Here is a 15,103-nt window from a genome sequence, read left to right on the forward strand (position 1 = left end):
TATGTTATTCTGATATCAAAGCTATATTACTACAAAGTTTCATGAAAATCCGTTCAGTAGTTTTTGCGTGAAAGAGCACATCCTTACAAACTCTCGCATTTATAATATTAGTAGGCTTTTATAAATTGATTCAAGTACGTCCAACGTGCAAAAATAACACACATAGTTTAGATTGAAAATATTATTTTTTGTAGGGACTTATATATACTTACTAGCGGTCCGCCCGGTTTCACCCGCCATACGTTTTCTATCCATAAGAACCGTTCTTATGGCATAAAAACGTAAAAAAATGGAATTGGTCGAGTTCTCGAGCTTGCCGCTTAGCAACACATTTGGCGATTCATTTCTATACAGATTTAAAAGAATATACGATATTGAATATAAAGCGTCTCACAAACAACTTCAAAATACATCGTACATTTTTGTAAATAATAAATGAATGATTTCATATTTTCGTACCTTTATTCATTATTATCTAATTTTAAGGGATATTACTAAGATAAAATTATCTGCCTGTGACTAGTTAATGTCCTTTATTCTATCAATAACCGGTTTTCTACTCGGCCCATCTTAAAAGATTTAAGTTGGCTTCGTTGAAAATAATTTTAAAAGCCATCATGAAGTCAATATGTATTGGTTTTTCATATTACCAAAAATAACAAAAATATTTCCTATTTTTAATAGGATGGATACTCTTAGTACTAAATTTATTTGCATGAAATATTTGCCAAGCTACACATTCAGCTCAATAAATTATTCACTAATCTACATAATTAAATAATATTAAATATATTCATTCGAATTTACTGAAATGCATAAAATGCTATATTTTGTTGTAGAAAACCAATGTCGATGGGTATTTACGTGTGTCGTCGTATCGAGCACTCCTGCTTTTTTGAAATAAGTTAGACAAGGTCCAGAAAAAGTTAGAATAGGTGGTGTTGAAACCCCAGGAAGGACTATTAAGGAGGGACGTCTTACGCATAGAAGGTGGAGCTATCGAGCTTCTTAATTTCTGGACACCTATTTACCATTATTGCATATCAGGACCATCATCCACAGTGTGGTCGTTTGTCTTACTGATAGTGATAACAATATTTAAAAGTTGATTCATAGAATCTATTGTTTCAATGAAACATGCCCATATCATTCATTTTTCATACGATACACGGCTCTACCTTATCTTATATAAACGAGGCCACTAAACTGTTATTTCGAAAATAAAGGAAATGAATCTCTTATGATCATCCACGTACAAATATAAATATAGGTGTAATTATTTACGTTAATTGCATTTCACATTTTTTTATCCTAACGTTGACTGGGTAACATTCAAATTATAAGTAACATTCAATTAAAACCAGCTACAATAATACGGTTAAGTACTATGCTATTATTAATTGTATGTGGTAGTCGAGCAAGAAGACAACCCCACAGAAGACCGGCGTGAAATAGCATACTGCTGTGTTTCGTGAGTCGGGAAGCCGTAAGCCCATATCCTTTTCCTTACCCTTCCCAGTCTTTTCCTTTATTCCTCTCATCCATCCTTTCTTAATCCCTTTCCAATTTGAAGTCAGCGATCCATTTATAGAGGCGTAAGGCCTGCAATAGGCCTTACACCTATCCTAATGTTCATGGGAGATGGTAGCGCTTACCATAAGGCGATCCTCAAGCCCCATTGCCGACGACGACTTAAAAATAAAAATAGTTTAAAAAAACTAATAAAACACGCTTTTATTGCAAATTGAACTAAAAACTAGAAAATAATTTTTGATGGACAAGAGTTTAATGTAACTATAGTTGCAGATGAAACAATCAATCATAATGAATCACCTCAAAAAAAAATTATAATAAAATTTAAGTTATTAACACAATGATTCAATTCAGAGTAAAGAAAAGCGTGGGGTGCTTAATATTTTTAAATATTATAATCATTGCTAACTATCTATGAGAGGATAGTTATGAACTACAGTAAAATGCACACCACGCTTTTTATTGCTATGCTATTATTTTTCGTAAATATATCTTAAGAAGGTCCAATAAGGTCTTGTAACACCAAGAAAGATTTGGTTGTAGCTCCATTTGAAAAAAAAACAATACATTTACTGCGATTCGTAACAGAATTGGCCTTGAGAAATGGAAAGGTGAAGGGTTTTCTCAATTTCTGAAAAACTATAAATTCTGCGGAAAAAGTGTCATGGCAAATTTGTAGATAATTAAAAGATCTGGAATTTACCAGAGGAGAGACCGGGGTAGACGCTAGTTAGTCATAGTTTTACGCTATGATGGAGTTAAAACTTATTTAGTTTATTTTTTAATACGATTCACGAGGCAAGCCACTTTTAGTATTAGTAGCAGCTATTATTAATTGAAGCGAGTGTGACTTGTTATTATTTTCAATTGAATGAATTGAGGCACTTGAGCTATACAACGCAATAACATTAGTCGAACCAGACAACGGATCTTATTCATGTCAGTCTTACAAACCCGTATCATTAAGCTAACAGATTTCATTTATTAACTCTGGATAAAATACATATTTTCAGTATTATTTTACATTCACATTAATAAGGTAACGTGTGCAAGGAAAATACATGAAGCAACTTATCTTAGAACTCGGAAAATCTGATGAAAAGCTGATATAAGCCAGCCTCTAGAATTCTCTTAAACCACTTTAAGTATAAGTAAATAACTAATATACAAATGAATTATGAAAGATGAAACTTCGAATTTTGCTGTTATAGCGCTCCTGTCCGGACTGTTGTCGCTTACGTTGTATAGGGTTTATTGTTTAAGGATAGTTACATAAGCAATTTAATTTATCTATACTTCTATTAATAACAAAACTGAATAGTTGGTTCGTTTGTTTCTTTGAAACTTTTATAAGGAATCGGTAGGGTAGGGTAGGGTTCGAATTGAAATATCTATGTTCAATACAGTTTATTTATCGAAGACGGTTATAGGCTACATAACATCACGCTACGAAATATAGGAATGGAGCAGCAATGAAAAATACGAGTAAAAAAGCTAGGCTCAATTAATCTTATATAATGTTTGGATTTTATGTAATAATTACTCATAACGTTTCTTGTACCTTCTTAGAAACCTTTAGCGATCGAATCGGGGAAAATTCGCAGAAACCTACAACTAATATTATAATAATCTTTTTATTTATAGTTGGAGCCTGCCGTTATTTCGCAAAGGATACAAAGAAGGCATAAATGTGGAAGATTTATGGCAAGCTCGTGACAGCGATCATTCTGGGAGGCTCGGAGATCGCCTAGAAGAAGCATGGAACAAAGAACTAAGCAAAGCACGTAAGAAAAACACCCAGCCGTCCCTGCAGCGGGCGATTGTTTCATGCTTTTGGCTCGAATACATGATGGTCGGTTTATTTGTTGGAGTACTCTTTATAATACTATGGTGAGTTTATACCAATAATATACCGTACAAAACACTGTCCATAACCAACTTCAAAAAAATTGAAGTTATTAATCGATTTTTTTTGCGTTTGTTGCCTCATACCTGGGTGCACCGATTTTTATGATTCTTATTTACTAGGAAGCTGCTGCCTCCTATGTATGTTAATGTTATATGTTTAAATTTGTTCTAGTTTAGGCAATTTGAAAACAGCAAAAACTTTAATTTATTGTTAAAGATTATAAATGAAATTAATTGTTCTCTCTTTATGACTTAATGTTTTACATGAATAATATTTAATAATAATAAATGTTAACATGTATCTATATGTTACGTTTAGGGCTTAGGCATTTAAATAATCATTGTACATGTCCACAGCACATTGGTAATATATATTATCGTGAAGTCATAGTACAAGGATAAAATCTTACATTGTATATTTTGTTTCAGGCCTATGGTACCTTATACACTAGCTTTATTTATAGGATATTTTTCTGGAGAGAGAACACCGGAAAGATACAGAGATGCCCATATTCATAATTTTCTGTTGAATTTTGTAACCATATGTACGGCTTTATTTCTATGTCATACTCAGTTGGGACAGAGTCGAGTAGGAATGCGAGTGAGGATAGCATGTTGTTCATTAATGTACCGAAAAGTGAGTAATATTTGTATTTTTCTATTGTTTTATTGTCAATTGCATATTGTTTAATCTAAGGCATATACATACATGTGTTAAGTTTTTTTTTTTTAATTCATGATTTTTATATAATTTTCTCGAAATTTGTTGAATTAAATTGTTGTTATTTTATATGTAGTCGTAATAGTATATCGTATTGTTGTTATGATTTTCCGCCTAAAAAAACTTCGATATTGATAACGAATAGGCACTTCAAAATCACGGTCGTAAATCGCGTGAAATCTAATCGTCACATTTCAATAGACAGCCGAATACGCGGCATCATGATGATAGTAGTTGTGATTGTAACGACACTATTCACCGTGAGAATAATCCTTTATCTGATTCGTTATTATTAACATCTTGCAATGCTTTTTACTGAATGGTTCATATTTGAAAAAAAAAATTAAATGTTTTAAATACATTGCATTGTCATTGGACACTTCACTTCGTAAATACAGAACAATCATTTAAAATGTATATACTGATTAATGTTTGTCAGCTTCAAGGTAAATAACATTCCCGAACATATGAACATAAAAATTTAAGAAATAAACGATTTTGATAAAAATTAAACCGACTTTAAAACTGAAATGTTCTTAATTTGATTGTGTTCTTTTTTAAGTTAAAGTGGGCTTTCAACCGATCCATGTGGTCCTTTTTTTGTGTTAGATAACCGTTGCTTTTGGTCCCATTTTACAATTTGGAGTGGTACCTCCTTTCGCCAGGAACGTCAGTGACCTTGTTTATAGTAGCTATATAAAGTTAAGTCGCCGTTATGTAAAAATCATGTTTAAATATAATAATTTTCAACAACGACTTGACGTGACGAAACATAATAATATAAATAAAATGTAACCGATAAAAGTATTTCCTCTTTAAACCTATGATACTGTATTTATTTTTTAGATCCTGAAGCTTAACCGAGTCGGGTTAAGTAATACAGAACCAGGGCAAGTTATAAATTTGATGTCGAACGATGTGAACCGCTTTGATATAGCAGCGACATTCCTTAACTGTATGTGGGTTATGCCAATAGTCGTCATAGTGGTGTCCTATTTAGTATGGCAACACATACAGTGGGCGATGTTTGCTGCTCTAGCTGTTATATTCCTTCAGACCGTCTTTGTTCAAGGTATGTAATGATACGCAACATCGCACTTATCACAAGCAATTCAACAATACATAATGCAACGATTTGCTGTGATAGCGCACGAGCTAATTATACAACTATAATCTTATCTTAATTTTGCCGCTGTAAACATTATTGATATGTAATCTATACAAAGATGTCTTGTGCACTAATCGTTGATGATCTTTTTAATCCGACACAATAAACATACAATATGAAGATTGAAAGGATTATGAAATCTATGCCATATTACTTAGTTCGTATTTCATAGACAGCTGTTACTTTCCTTTGTTGCAGCGTATTTAAGTAATCTACAGGGTACACTTCGTGGTAAAATAGCTAAGCGTACCGACGAGAGAGTTAAGGTTATGAGTGAGCTTGTAAATGGGGTCCAGGTGATTAAGATGTACGCTTGGGAAAAACCCTTTGAGAAGCTTGTCGATAGACTTCGGAAGTAAGTATTTATACATGTCATATATGTGAAGTACTTTAGAATGTAGAATGTACTTTAGAAGTTCTTACTCATAAAATAAGAGATTCTTTCTCTCCTTTATGAGCTCATAAATTTTCCTGACTGACCGTATTTAAAATGAACAAATAACATGATAATGATGATAAGAAGCGGAACAAAAATTTAGAAAGAACATAAAAAGTTATCTATGAAATATGTTTGCGGATGATTTGTTAGGGAGTTGCTACGTACCTACTTACTAAGGTTTGAAATATTAGGAACAGATAACGAAATTAATGATAATATTAAATCAACATTTGCTTTAAAGGTATAAATACCATTATTATTTATGTTAATCATACAACATGTAATAAATTAACAGTAGTTCATATTGGTTATATCATTTTATAGTGAACTACCTGTGTCCCGCAGTTTCACTCGTGTATATGAGTGTTTCCTTTGAATCCCAATTTTCTTATGGAAATATTGCATTAAAAGTAACCAAAACTGTTCCTTATTACATTAGCCGTTTACCAGTGAAATTCACGCTAAAATCGGTCCAACCGTTACAGAGATAAGCCAGGACAAACGGACAGACAGACAGACAGGCATAATTGTAAAAATTAAATTTTGGTATATGAATATATTTCAATATTTCAAACAGGCAATCCAATTTTATTTGTATGTATAGATTAATCAGGAAACAAATTAAACATACTTTTGTATTAGTCTCCATTACATAAGCATTGAATTTCAAATATTTGTAATAGTTACAATCTCATAAAGCCTAAAAGCATCATATCCTGACTTGCCTTGTCACTTTTTATAGCAATAAGAGGATAAATTTTTTAGTGCCATCAGATGACTAATTGCTGATAAGATTCACATGAAAGTAGGTCACTATTCTTAACTTTATAATTCTGCAATTTCATATGTAAGGACTTCAATTAACCGTAGATATACGTATCGATAATCGAAGTAAATTTTTGTAATGCTTAATAGTAGACGATTCAATACTTAATTAAATTAAAATCGCTTTCATTCCACAGGTTAGAAGTGAAGTTTATTTTACAAACTTCTTTCATAAAGGGGTTCTCAACAGCACTCACTGTGTTTACGGAACGCTTCATATTGTTCGCGGCTGTGGTGGCGTTTGTTTTGATGGGCGGCGACATCCGAGCGAGCATAACATTCTCGCTCGTACAATACTACAATTTGCTGCAACTCGCTTGCAATATATTCTTCCCCCTTGCTTTAGCTTGTCTAGCTGAAGCTAAGGTTTCTATTAGGAGAATTGAGGTAATTTTTCATTTATAATGTTGCTTTTCATTTATAAAGTTCTTACGATTCTGGTTATAATAAGAAAACATGGACATGTACAGACTAGTAAATACTGATTTTAACTAATTGTTCGTTTGCACAAAAAAGTTATTGAAAGTATTCAAAATATTTTTATTACAGAAGATTAATTTAAGACCATATGCAATGGATCATAACACAATTCATAACCGTTACAGTAATGTGACATCTATAAATATGGTTAATCGATAAAACAAATCATTAATCAGTTATATCATAAAAATAGCATTAAAGGGAAATAATGTATTTTATATTACTTATATCACTTTAACATGTTTATAGGAGTTTTTAAGTCTAGAGGAATTAGAACCTGAAGAAGTCGGTGCGAATGGCAAAAACGGTATCGCTTTAACCAATGGTATAGATAAAGAAAAGGAGATGCTTAAAGAGAAAGAGACAGGGTCCGGTCTGGTACTCACTGATGTTAGTGCGAGCTGGCAATCAAACCCGATCGTACACACGTTACGAAACATCACATTCACAGCGCAGCCCGGCGAATTTATCGGCATTGCCGGCCTTGTCGGTTCTGGAAAGGTAATAAAATATGCAATAACTCTGCTTGTATTGTATCGCTGCGCTTTGAATGCGGCTTATCAAACAAAACGACCAACGGTCATATTATGTAGTTGTGAGTTTATGACGTAAAATTGTAAATAATGAAATAAATCTTTCGCTGTTTAACGTCATTTGATTTATTGTACACATTCCTTTTAAGTAGGTCGATAGCCGTCGTATTGATGCATAAAATTAGGTCATTTGTAATGAGTATATTTAACGACAGTATTTGTGTTTTCAGTCGTCACTGTTGAACGTTATATTGGGAGAGTTAAAACCAGCCCACGGGACGGTGTCTCTGGGCGGAGCGCGATTGGCATACGCCAGCCAGGAACCATGGCTCTTTGTTGGAACAATAAAACAAAATATATTGTTTGGTCTGCCTTTTGATAGATTGCGGTACAAAAAGGTAAGGCATGTCTAGAAAAATTTCATGTGTATTTGTTTAAAATATTTATTGTAATATATTAAATATGAATGACAAGTATAATAATGTTGAAATCACTATTATTATTATTATGTGTAGCTTTATAAGTTTCTATTTTAAAATTATGGATTTTGCGTAGTATATCTGCTTATAATACATAGATTTTTGTCAGTTAGTAAGAGCTTAAACTGTGAAGCTTATCTTTAACAGAGAATTTTATTGATCCTGGATAATATCGACTGAGTATGGTTGAAATTTTATCTATTATAATTATCTAATCTATATTGTATTTATCTTATATTTAATAAGTAATATTTGCTCGAACAAAAACACCATTAAATATATTAACCAAATAAAATGTGATAACTGACAAAAGTGACATGGAAAGTAAGTAGCAAGGTATATATATTTATATATACGTTTTGTTTATAATATTCATTTTGTTCTCCACAACTTGGCACTCGTTTAGATCATAATACTGAACGACGAAGTCCACAACCAACTAAGAATATTCTTAGTATTGCACTTACAGCTGACATTTATCTTTCTTAAGGCAAAAGGTTTAGTGATTATTATGAACTAGGTATGTTAATGATGGATACTTATGAAATATAATACACATTATCAGGTGGAAGAAAGTGTTGTAGTAGTAAATATTCCTTAGAAAAAGCATTAACATATACTTATTATTTTTTAATGTAAATACTTAAACTGTCAAGGCTTAAGAAAAAGAGTTAATTATATTAAAATGGCCTTTCGTAATACTTAAACGTTTCATTCTGAAAAAAAAAAACACCTTCAATTTATTTTCATAAAATATAGCTTCTTTCAACAAACTACATATTCCGAGTACATACCTAATCTACATAACAATAGGTACTGAAGTAGCTAAACTTGTACTTATTATTCTGTGTTATTGACCCAAATAAAGAACTATCATTCGAAAAATGCGATTAGAAATAATTTTCATCTCATTAACGAAAAAATAATTAATTCGTTTGAATCGATTTTCATGCCGCCATAAATTAGCGATGGATCGATCGATATCTTTAGTTGGATCGCTTAACTAGTAATCATAAAAAACAGGGAAATATTCTTAATTCATTTTGTAAAGATACATATTTGTACTAAATTTTTATAAAAAAAAAAATGGTTGCCTGTAAAGTCGGTTTTACGGGCGAAGATTTTACGTGACAACGTCTCTTTCTCGGTAGAATATTTATTAATATGAATATTATTAAATTGCACAATAGGAACAAGGAATTGAATGAAAATAAGAATCGCACAAATTTTAACTATAGAAAATATATTTTGTTTACTAAAAAGACAGAGACAGAGACACAAGCACGCGCCGATTCAATGCGCCTAATTCTCTAGTGCTGCGCGCGCGGCGGACCGATCATAGTTCGGTGACTCATCGTAACGTTACCGGGCGTTACACTTTTTCATGAGTGCCTCCGAGCCGCAACCGAATTTAAGACGTTGTCACGTCAAAAAGTGTGGAGCAAACGCAAAACCCATAAAATTTCGCATCAAGTTCAGGCTATTTCCTTGAACCAGGTAGTCGCAGCGTGCGCCCTACTTCGCGACTTCGAGCAGCTCCCGGCGGGCGAGTCCACATTGGTCGGCGAGCGCGGCATCAGTCTGAGCGGCGGACAGCGCGCCCGCATTGGCCTTGCCCGCGCATGCTATAGAGAGGTGCGTATGTGTATAACATTACCATAATAAAAAACCGCACTTTCGCAGTTATTTCACGGTCATCTTGGTTTGCGACGGGGAGTGCTAATCTATTCTCATTCGTCGTGTCAAATTCAGGGTTTTATGGGTATTTAAATACTTTCATCATCTGTTTGTGTGGGTTGATAACATGACGTTATTGAAGTGGAATTAACCTTATTTAACGTACAACATAAGGGATCAACAAATACATGAATATATTGTGTACATTTTTATCTACTTTTTTATCGCGTGAAACAAATTGTCGACACATAGTCTCTGTCGAACAGCTAAGCTGTTTAGGCAACTAGATTAAACCACATGTATTTATTTATTTATTTAAATTTTCCAATATCCAACAGTGTACTCCTGTACGCACATGTTAGGCGGTTCCCAATCCTCAGTAAGATTACACAATAATTTAGTACGTTTAGTAATGTGGGCGACATGCCAACTTTTTATTCATAACATTATCCACGGCTATACCTATAATGTGTTTCGGAGTTTTATTCAAAAACTAGCTTTGACTTTTTGTGAAAAACTGGTGGTTTTCAATATAGATTTGAGTAATATCATTGGTTTTCACATCAAATGTTCCAGTTTGCGATTTTTATAAGTCAACAGAAAATGCCCATCAGAATGAACAATCTTTGCTAAGACCTCCTTCTTATACACGTAAAACTGATATAGGCTCTTGGAGTACGATACCAGGTGTTCCAGATTTTACGAGCTAGTCTGTACAAACAAACAAACAAACAAACAGACACTCATTTTTGGATTCGTGTTTAAAAACTGTTTTTAAACCCCCCTCAATTATATATATTTTTTATTATCTTCATAGTACATACAGTTTTTTATACTGATTTATTATATGTATAGATAATTTTAGGTATATAATTCGTATCAGGAAACACTTTTGTTGTTATAAATAAGCGATAAAATGTGAATCCCAAACGATAAGGATTCTCGATTTCTTGTCAATGATTTTATTTTGGAGACAAAATAAATATTTATCTCGTTTTCAAAAACTCATAGAACATGAGAGGTTATGAGTTATTACCAATAATAATATAATAATAAAAACTACTATCAATTTATATTATGTACTTAGTACTGAGATATTTATTACGGAGCGTATTAGATAAGCATAAAATATAACAATAATCTATTGATTGCAATGCTTTATTATTCGCGTCCGTAAATAATTAACATTGTAATGATTTATACCTAGATATACTGTGATGTTAATTATGAATTTATAATTACTTATTGTCTATCTTTATCTTTCTTTATATATATAAAATTCTCGTGTCACAGTTTTCGTTGCCATACTCCTCCGAAACGGCTTGACCGATTCCTCTGAAATTTGGTAAACATATTGGGTAGGTCTGAGAATCGGCCAACATCTATTTTTTATCCCGATATTCCTACGGGATACGGACTTACGCGGGTGAAACCGCGGGGCGCAGCTAGTATTGTATAAATATGGAAATTAATGTGGGTATTATCATGAGTAAGCACCAGTGCAAGTACCAGTAGGAAATATGTACATTTTAATATGTAAGCGTAAGTTTTTTTGGAACGATTTTTTGTTTTGTTACTTTGAGACATTATTGTTTAAAAAAAGATAATTTAGCAGCTCTTAAACTAATTTATAATCAACTCAGGCGGACATATACCTCCTGGACGATCCGCTGTCTGCTGTGGACACGCACGTCGGAAAGCATCTCGTCTCTGAGTGCGTCAACGGGCTATTACGTCACTCCACACGCATCTTAGTAACGCATCAACTGCATCACCTGAAGACAGCTGATAAAGTCATCATATTACACAATGTGAGTATAAAACTATATGATATCAGATATATCATAGCGTTTCGAGGAGAACATTTTTATTCTGCTTGATTGACGCGACATTATTTGATAAAAAGGTCAAATTTCTGGTTGGCTCTTGTTATGTAAGAATCTGATATAGCTATTTGATGTGTGACAGACAGCGATCGTTACGTTTTGTCGTATTATCACAGATTACACAAGGCGCCGGCCGCTCCCAGCGGGCATTTTGCCTAATGTTGCGCAATAGCTTACACCCGACAGCTTCCCATAAACAGGGAGACAATTGCCTCACAAATCGTTTTTTTTTTATTATAATGTATCTATGCAATTACCTATTAAAAGGAGCACAATAATAAAGATTATAATCTAAAGGTTGTCACTACCTTACGGCGATATCTCCCAGGAAACAAATTTTTCGACATTTCCTAGTTTCCAAATATTCATAGTTTCTAAATTGTATTTCATTCCTAGGTTTCATACACTTCCATACATATAATACAAATGAACTGGAACAAACAAGACTGTTTAAATATATTTTATAAAATCTCCCAACATTCCTACCTATTTCATTTTCTCGATTGTTTTATAGGTATAATGTGGCGATAACAAACTACCTTTAAACTTAATAAAGAGATAAACAATATATTTTTATTTTAGCTACCAAAATGCATTGACGCAATAATATCTTGCATTTTTAAGATAAACGTATAAAGCATACGTACAGGGCATAATATATACTGTAAGTACTAACTTTCTGCCCGCAGAGATCCTCGCGTTTGCTACAAAATTTTGTACGTCGTGAATTTTTTTAACTAGATGCGTTTATCTCGCCAGCTTAATAAATATTTTAGCAATAAAACCTATTTAAAAATCTCTATTACATTTTTGAAGATCCGTCTTATTGTTATATATATATATTTCACGAAACCTTTCGCGAAATTATTTTCTTATCTCCCGGTTACACATGAGGTAAAAACCCTTTTTGTATTTTTTTTTTTTTGAGTAGGGAAATCTTGCATAGAAACCCACACCCGCCCGGAAAAAACAACTGTGTTCCGTCGAACCGCTTCAGTGAAGAGGCTAAACATCCTAAAAAAATTACTCAAATACCTAAATGTGATTGACGCACTTATACTACATCAGACGAACAGAAAAAATAACATACTATAATTTTAGGGTCTGAAGCAAGGCAGCAACTACTTGACTGAACTGATTAGGATGAAATTTTTTAGATACAAAGGTTATAAAATTGGGATTATCCTGGAAATCCTACGGGTAACTATGCGAGTTTTCCTTTCATAATGCAGTCAAGTCTACGGAAAGCTTGCTACAAGTGTTAAAACGTAAAAAAATGAAATAATGCTAATTTATGCTTTTTCTTAACCTCTTTAAAAATGAACCTATTGTATATGTAAATTGCTATTATTCACGCTAGTAACGGGTATCGTTTATGAATTACGTACTAGAATATTATGTTAACGAGCTTGTTGAAACGTTACGCTCAATTAAGAAATAATAACTAATAGTTTCGAGTCTTGTTAAGATTATTTCAGGCTCTTAGCTATTACCTAGAATTAGGGAAATTCTATTTTAACAGAAATTCGTTATCCAGGTATTTGATAAGAAATACAAATGTATTTGATTTGTTAATATTTTCCCTTTACGTTTGCTTGTAGATAGGCATTAGAAGATTGGGTATATTATTATTTCATAATTCTGAAAAGGTGAATTAAAAAAATGATATTTCTTTGTTATAGAAATTATGCTGCCTGTACAACAGTCTAACTGCATATATTTTCTTAATATTTTAAATACATTGTTCAGTCATGCTCAGTCATGGACATGTCCATTGTATAGGTTATCAAGATATTACATCTTACTACACGGACACTATGACGTCAGTGGTAAATGCTTAAACGTATTCTAATGAGAATCTTTTATTAAGAAATCGATGGTTCACCTAGAATTTATTGTATCCTTGTGTATGAAGTACGAGAATAACCAAGACAAATTCAAGGCACTTTGACCTTCCAATTATCGTATAGATATAATAAATTCATAATGCTTTTTCTAAGCGCACCCAAAAATCCTACTCCTAATCCTACAATAAAATTTCCAGTACTAAAAAATAAGCTTTCGTCTTCGTTATATAAGTTTATAATATGGTAACAGGGTGAAATCGAGACGCAAGGATCTTTTGAAACAGTATCAAAAACTCCTCTATTTGAAGAACTGTTGGAGGAAGAAGAGCCCTCTCCTGAGGAGGTAGCACGCCAACAATCTCAAAGGCAACGGACTATGTCTATTCAGGTATTGTTTTGTTGTTTATTTCATTAGTATTGAGGTAGTTGCGTTGAATGAGAAATTCAGATAATATAAATTGTTAAGTAAATAAGGGAGCATCCATTAATTGCGTAATTGAATTAAATCGCACGGAATCTCGATGTGAACAAATCATTCGACTGTTTTGAAAATATTTAGCAATAGAAAGCTACGTTCTGTGAGTATAGGCTTATATTTAGCGGGTTGACGTCTACACATATTATAAAAACGAAACTTCAGTATCTTTGTATGTTGGTAACATTTTCACGCAAAAACCACTGGACCGATTTCATAAATTCTTTACCCGTTAAAAAGCTGCAACTTTACTAATTGACCATAGGCTATGTGTATACCACGGGTGAAGCCGCAGCGAACAGCTAGTATGATTATAAATTCGATATTTATTTCAGTCTCTAGATGTCTGACGCCAAATACATAGGTTTAAAATGATGCTATGAGATTTACCTTTGTCCTAAAAAAAGACATATATATTACAATGTGTTAAAATATTTCAGTCGGCAGTGTCCAGTGTCAGTACGACTTTAGATGCGGGAATGGAACCTGAAGAGGAGCCGCAGGAAACTGCTGAATTGATGGAAAAAGGTAAGAAAAATTAAGATCATATCAGGGATCACAAGCCTTATAGGCTCTATAATATGTACCTACCTACCTATCATTGTCGAAGCTGGGCCTGTTAGTTAAAGATATTTAACAAAAATGTTAAATTATTATGACTTTTGTTGTCAGTATATATGTGATATTAGCCTATATTTTACTATCATGTTAATTATTCCAAACAGTGAACTGATAAATAGCGAATAGGCACGTGCTTATAATAAATCAAGTCAATCGAGTGCTGATAAAAGTCGAGCTGGTATTTTACTAAATATTCCATCATATACCAACTTATGTAATTGATAAAATCAGTACATTGAACACTCGGCAGTAAGGCATGACTTTGTAAAACATTAGCGATTTTGCTGATTCATCGTATTAAATCAAGTTCTCTTCATTCGATCATATATTTTCACAATAAGACGATATTTTAAAATACGCATAATATACATATAAAACATTAACATTAATCAATGATTGTTAATATTTTGATGACGAAATATTTCATGTTTATGCACATTATACTTAGTCTGGCCATAAATACTGTTACACTTAATTATAAAAAAATATTACATTTGAATTTCGAATCTGT

General features: G+C 32.7%; 1 protein-coding gene across 1 annotated transcript in view; it reads left to right on the top strand.

Moving 5' to 3' along the window:
- LOC119829873 (probable multidrug resistance-associated protein lethal(2)03659) overlaps positions 1 to 15,103 on the top strand; it is a 74,358-nt gene that overhangs the window by 46,903 nt on the left and 12,352 nt on the right. Inside the window, exons 2-12 of the mRNA XM_038352571.1 lie at positions 3,178 to 3,423; positions 3,871 to 4,078; positions 5,009 to 5,234; positions 5,529 to 5,685; positions 6,732 to 6,981; positions 7,324 to 7,575; positions 7,838 to 8,005; positions 9,584 to 9,721; positions 11,407 to 11,574; positions 13,747 to 13,884; positions 14,412 to 14,499. Coding sequence (XP_038208499.1) covers positions 3,178 to 3,423; positions 3,871 to 4,078; positions 5,009 to 5,234; positions 5,529 to 5,685; positions 6,732 to 6,981; positions 7,324 to 7,575; positions 7,838 to 8,005; positions 9,584 to 9,721; positions 11,407 to 11,574; positions 13,747 to 13,884; positions 14,412 to 14,499 — 2,039 coding nt within the window. The remainder of the gene's footprint in view (positions 1 to 3,177; positions 3,424 to 3,870; positions 4,079 to 5,008; positions 5,235 to 5,528; positions 5,686 to 6,731; positions 6,982 to 7,323; positions 7,576 to 7,837; positions 8,006 to 9,583; positions 9,722 to 11,406; positions 11,575 to 13,746; positions 13,885 to 14,411; positions 14,500 to 15,103) is intronic.

Source organism: Zerene cesonia, chromosome 11 (genome assembly GCF_012273895.1).
Source record: "Zerene cesonia ecotype Mississippi chromosome 11, Zerene_cesonia_1.1, whole genome shotgun sequence".
NCBI lineage: Eukaryota > Metazoa > Arthropoda > Insecta > Lepidoptera > Pieridae > Zerene > Zerene cesonia.